The following is a 6,450-nucleotide window of genomic DNA, read 5'->3' on the forward strand; positions in this document are numbered from 1 at the left end:
CTAGCCACCAATTTTAGGCAAGCAAAACAAAAAAAATACCAGAAACTGCAGCTTAATAACACAGAAATGCCACCATCTTGTCTATCATAATTAGCCTACAGTGAAAACATTGGAACTAACATTTCATAATGGGAAAAAGAAGTTCCAAATTAACACAGCTGAGATGTAGAACCCAAATAAATGTAAATTTCCAAAAAATCAACTGATTCTATGTGGTTAAGGCAAAACTATTTTGAAATGACTTAAAAGAAAGTGGAACATTGCTTTACCTGTAAATCTAAAAAATTCAACTAAAAGCTTTCATAACCAGTCCAGTATAACCTTCCTCCCTAGGTCTTAGTTATGGATCATCACTACAAAATGCTTTTGTACCCAGTGACAGATCCAGGATTTTCATTCAGGGGGTTCGAAATAGAGACAATTTTGAACACCTGGACCGCTTGAGCTAAACTTTTGCATTTGTTCAGGGTATTCAAAAGTTAATATATGTACATAAACACAGAAAATCTACCCTATATATACACTGTAATTTTTTGCCAAGGGTGTTCCTATCCCTGTTTGTACCCTATGCCAAGTCATTCTGATCAGTAAGCACACAACAACAGCAAGAATAGATAACAAAAACTTGACATAAAAAATAAAAAAACACGAACTGACTATATAATAAATTCACAATTTTGCTTTTTCGATAAGGTAAACAACAAATTCTTCATGTATTTTATAATTTGAATTATTTTCACATAAACTCACCATCACGAAGCATGAACAGAACTTTCATTATAGCAATTAGCTTATGCTATATAAAAAGTCCAGTGTGGACTCTACTTTTTACCTGCCTATACTTAAACCAAAGAAGAAGATTTTCCAGAAATCTATTCTTAACATATGAGACATCAATTCTTGCGAATTTTTACCGATATCCACCCCTATTTCGTATGCATTATGTACAAATCACCGGAAAGCAGATATACGGTCCAAGAAAACTGGGGGCTTCACGAAGATTTCATTCAAGAAAGAACTCAAATTTTGGGGTAAACAATTAATAATATACAAATTCTTCTGGGTAAAAAGAAAATTAGAGAAGAGAAACTGAACGTGAGAAAGCAACACTATAAAATAATCATGACTGAGTCCATATGCTTAGCTGTAGCAGAGTCCAGGGAGAGAGATCGAAAGCTGCCTCAACTTTCCAATGGTCTTCACACTCTCGTTTTACCAACATAAGTATTCAATCAGAAGCAAGAAAGAGGAAGGCGTAATAAAACAAAGGAAGCTACTGTTGAGTTCACTTTAACCGGAAACGACTTTTTTTAACGGAAAACTTAAGGGACTTTTTGAGTTTTATTTTACTGAATAATTGAGTTTAGAGGGAGGGGAAAGGAAAAGCAAGAAACAGAAAAAAAGACATTTTATAAGCTCTCAAGAATTGAATTTGTCTCAGAAAAAGAGAAAGCACTAATATATTGATGTACCATTCCATCTCATTTCCGATATCACAAGACTTTACAAGAAAATTAGTAGTGTTCTTCTCTCAAAAAATCCTCGTAAAGCTTAGAAACAAATTCTTACACTTGCACAAACATAATTGAAACAAGCTATCTTTCCCCAAATGATGACTTGTTTTCAATGTACAGTCATTTCTTAAAATCTAAAATAATCTCTTCTGCTAAAACTCGAAGAACACAAAATGAGTTAGGAGCTAATATCCTATACAACTCCAGAAAAGTAAAGTAAATTTTCACTATATCTTCTGTCCAGGTATGCAAACAGATTTTGCAGTCAATTGGGGTAATTGAATCTTCTGATTATGACAAACATGTCCCAAAAATCTACAGATCCAACTTTGACCGCCCTGCTTACATGAAATCAGTTTTAAACTTAAGAAACAGAAAAATAAACCAATTTTAATGTTCTTTCAAAATAAATGTGTATTAGTAGCTAATGGTTATTACCATTTGGTCCCATATTGTTCATAGATGAAGTAGAATCAAATCCCATTTGAAGAAGGCTTTGAAGCTCATTGTCCCATAAATTCTGCATGAAAAAGTAGGTTTTGATTATTATCATTTCTTTGACGATGAGTAGAATGTGCAACAAGGATGCAGTGGTGTAGCGACATACAACGAAGGGTGTTCAGTTATATATATATATATATATATATATAGTAAGTATATACGTCTAAGTTTACTTTTTCTATATATTAATCTTGAACACCCATAACGAAATTCCCGTCTTTGCACTGCAACTATGAGGGATCGAAAATACTTTTCCGCACTCGGTATTTAACCCATACCATGCAATTTAAACATATGAGTCACATATCAAACTAAGATCTCATATTACTTAACTAAGGTTAAGTGAGAAAAGCTTATATGCAAAGTCATGTCTTGCATTCATTTTCTTAGTGTAAGCATCGGGTGCAGATAAGTCTTTTCCGATGAGAGAGCTTTGTTTATACCTGGGGCAAGGGGTGGAAGGGTTGCGTTGTTCCTGGGATACCATGAAAACTTCCATGTGAAATTCCAGGAAAAGGAAGAGAGGAACTCAGCCCTGGACCAAGACCAAGAAGAGCTGCATTGCTAGTTTGCTGATGGAGCATCTACATTTAACGGTGAGGCAGATGAATTTTCAACTTCATAGTGAAAAAATTGAATATGGATGATCACAGCCACTATACTTAAACTTACCTCTTTTGATAAAATACGATCAATATCGAAGTTCAGCTCTGGATTTACAGTAGCAAGTTTCATTGACAGGAACTGCAGCATCAAATCACATCAATTTCAGTATCAGTTTAATCAGTTCTCGAAAGGATGGAGCACTCATTCTAACAAAGGATGATCAGAATTAAAGTATGACTGACAAAAAGAATATTCCTCCCTGTATTGGACCTGGGCAATGAACATATTCTTAGTCAAATTAATACTCATTTTGACGGATATCTTATGACTGAATTCCCATCAACTTGCTAGGCTAAGCTTACTATTCCAAAACAAAACCATGATCACCTAAGATTCTTCATCAAACGAAAAAAATTCATACTAACAGAACAAGTTAAAGTACCATTGGATTAATCCTACATGTTTTAGTGTGTCTATCTAAAACCTATGTTGCTCGGAGCACGTGTGTCAGATCCTCTGGAAATACACTGCTTTTAGAGGATCCGAAACGCACACTATCGACATTTCTTAAGGGTCTGAGCAACATAGTCTAAATTTGTGTTTCATTGGTAAAATCAAGATTCAATCTACTCAGGCACAGTAAACACAATATTATGAACCGGCGGCTATATTATACACTAACAAAGAATGTTTACCTCAACTTGCTGTTGCAGCGATTGCACGTAGTTGATAATCTCATCAAGCATCACAGCTTTCCCAGTTATCTGTCGGAACAAAATTACCAATTTTAACTATGTATAACAAATAACCAAGAACTCTTTATATAAGGACAAATGACCAAGAACTTAAGCAACATAAAAGCCAGTAACTACCTTATTGCAGCCTGGGACTAGTTCTTGAAGCAATCTCATCCTCTCACTGATCCTTTCTCTCCTCACCTGCCAGCCAGAAAAACTTTAAAGATTCATCGAATATGTCAAAAAGGATAAACTTGCAACGTTATCTTTTGGAGCAAGTAGGAGTTACCCTTTCTGCAAGGCTGTGGCTGTTTGTGGCTTGCCCTCTTTTAGCCCTAACATGAACATAATTATCCTTGGGATTTTCCCCACCATCAGAGTCATCCTTAATAACTTGTTTCCCTGCTTGCTTGCTCCTTAAATTAGAGCTATTATTTTGGTCTGTTTTGAGTCTTTTTCCATCTTGTTCTTTTGAACAGTCTGAACTATCCCTTGATGGAGCCTTCTGCAGCTCCCCTTCAACAGTCTACATTGAAGAAAGAACAAAAACTAAATGGACATTTTGAATCATGATGCTAGCATACCGGATAGTTCAGACTACATGCACATTTAAGTGATAAAGATTGATAATTTAGAATGTAACATAGGTATTTAGCCGGTTTAGTGACCTTGTGAGTGCTATATGCATAGTAAAATGACTTCTGTTACAAATAAAAGAAACATAACCTTACTAGGTAAATTCAGATAGTTGAGTGACCATTTGAGTAATCAGAAAGACTTAGAAAGATGGCAATATACCTTGTTGGCATTGGATATTTTTCTCTTCCCATTAGGTGAAACCTCCACAGCACCTTCACCAGAAATTTGGCATTCTCCTTCAGTGGCAATTCCTCTATTCTTGACATAGTTAGCATAACAATTTGCCCCTCTAAGCTGTTCTTGTAAAGGGAAAGTATTGACTAATTCTGAGTAACTTTCATTTCCAAAAGATGGAATCTTTGGGACCATGTCAACCAGATTTGAATCAGATGGATAGTTAACAAAGTGAGATGATTGATAAGGCAAATTAGCAAACTCATTGTGACCAACAACTGAAGATCCTTTAAAATTACCCTTGTGATTCAATGAAAGAAGTGGATCCCAACCAGAACCACTAAAAGGGTCAACATTGCTCATTGAATCTGCTCTATTAATCATCCCTGTAGAAAGGGAATTGAAGGAAGTATCACCATTTTCCTTAGTACCCATTTTCAAGAAAATACAAAGAGGATCCACAAATGTTGTTCTGAACTCAGTTCGTGTGCACCTTCAAAAAGGCAACACCCAATGAAATGTTTTTAACCGAAGCTAAGTGTTTGATTGCTATTTGACAGAAAGGAACTCTGTGCAAGAAAAATAAAAAAGAAAAGGTAAAGTGGGGTTTGACCAAAAAGAAGTGGTAATATCTTGCAAGACTCAACAAGGAACAAAATAACTTGGCAGCTTTATATAGTACTAATGAGAGGAAGAGGTTAAAGCAAAAGAAATCTCTCAATGTAGATACACACACAAAGGTAAAAAAAAATCCAAAGTAGCAGGCATAAAATCTTTACCCCCTTGTTTGTTTTCAAGAACCCTAGGATCAAACCTATAGTCTAATAAGAGAAAAAAGTAATTTCCAGAGACAAGAAAGTATGAAACTTTCAGAGCATAAAGTAGAGAAATGAACAAGTGAAAAGCATTGGTGAAATAACAGCTCACACACTAATGAAAAGAAAGCAGATTCCTTTTGTTTATTAAAAACAACAGCAGAGAGAAAGTTACAAGCTTCACATTAATCTTCACTCTTCTTTATTTATCTTCCAGCAAATTTCAATATGGAGATGAGAATGGGGTGTGAAAGAAAGAAAAAAAAGGGTTCTTGTTAAGGAAATATACCAATTGTCTAAGCTGAAGCTTAGAATCAAAGACAACTCAAATAAAAAGCCCCACAAGTATCAAGAAAAAGAATAGACTCAATAAGACTTTTCAGATATTCTGAAATATGTTAGCTAAAAATGACAATAAAAAGCACCAAATCCTAACCCCAATTATATAGCAAACAGTAGCCTGAATTGGGTTCTTGATAGTTTCCTTTTTACACCACTTAAATTCACCCAATGGGTACTTTCAAGAACTAGCAAAGAAGCAAACTTTATACTATACAATAATATAGAGAAAGCGAGAGAGAGAGAGAGTGAAAGGTATTTTACCTGCCCAAGCAAAATGGTGACATCTATGATTTTAAAAGACATACTAACTACTGCCAACTGCTCTTACAGAAATGGTTGCTTAAATTATTACAGAACCTAATCCTACCCCTTTTTTCCCCATACTTTACTCCTTGTAATTTCCTTTCCTTTAAAATAATGTAATACATACACTCATTCCTATACACTATGCTTTTTTTATATTTCCAATTAATAAATGATTTCACATACTAGTACTACATACACTAGATTGGAAGAGGTTCTTGTTCTTCTCTTGAAGACCAAGCTTGACATAACTTTTTCTTCTTTTTTTTCCTAATTTTTAACTGACACATTTGCCAACTGTTCTAACAGACCTCTCTTTGCTGTTACACACTCATTTTTCTCTCAGTGCCAACCAACCTAACAATTCTTCTCTTCTTTCAGAAATAATCTTGTGCTACTGTGGTCCGTCAAACTTCTTGAGTTCTACTGTTCATTTCTACTGTGTACTATGCATGTCATGGCCCACCAAATCACTTCTACATTTTGATTGATGATGTATACTATTGTACTAGGCCTGCATTTCTTGTTTGATGCTTGTACACAGTAACACAGATATGTAAATAGCAATGTAATATTCCCCACAAGAACAATTAAATCTTGGATAATAATAGTAATATTGTTTATACTTTTTTCCCTTTTACTATTAACATTTGATGCAACTCAATTTAGCTTATAACAATCTTCATATCCAAGAATATGAAACAAATATTAGAGTTTCTTTTAATACTCTCTTTTGGAGAGAAAAAATGGACTCAAAGTATGGGTGTCAATTGTCTAATCTTGACATGGATTTGGATACTGATTTCTTAAATTTGTAAA

General features: G+C 34.6%; 1 protein-coding gene across 2 annotated transcripts; it reads right to left on the reverse strand.

Moving 5' to 3' along the window:
• Positions 1-1,431: 1,431 nt before the first annotated feature.
• LOC132627742 (transcription factor bHLH74-like) lies at positions 1,432-6,192 on the reverse strand. Of its 2 annotated transcripts, none has more exons than XM_060343304.1 (9): positions 5,590-6,192; positions 4,157-4,664; positions 3,648-3,884; positions 3,494-3,559; positions 3,317-3,385; positions 2,688-2,759; positions 2,459-2,599; positions 1,953-2,034; positions 1,432-1,852 (listed from the first exon to the last, which is right to left on the reverse strand). In XM_060343304.1, exons 1-9 carry the CDS (start codon positions 5,610-5,612, stop codon positions 1,830-1,832), a joined length of 1,221 nt encoding a protein of 406 aa, XP_060199287.1. In that variant the 5' UTR covers positions 5,613-6,192; the 3' UTR covers positions 1,432-1,829. The 2 variants fall into 2 exon arrangements, with proteins under 2 accessions (XP_060199287.1, XP_060199288.1); XM_060343305.1 differs by having other exon boundaries at positions 4,157-4,740; positions 5,590-6,178.
• Positions 6,193-6,450: the final 258 nt, after the last annotated feature.

This window comes from Lycium barbarum, chromosome 2 (genome assembly GCF_019175385.1).
Source record: "Lycium barbarum isolate Lr01 chromosome 2, ASM1917538v2, whole genome shotgun sequence".
NCBI classification, from domain to species: Eukaryota; Viridiplantae; Streptophyta; class Magnoliopsida; order Solanales; family Solanaceae; genus Lycium; species Lycium barbarum.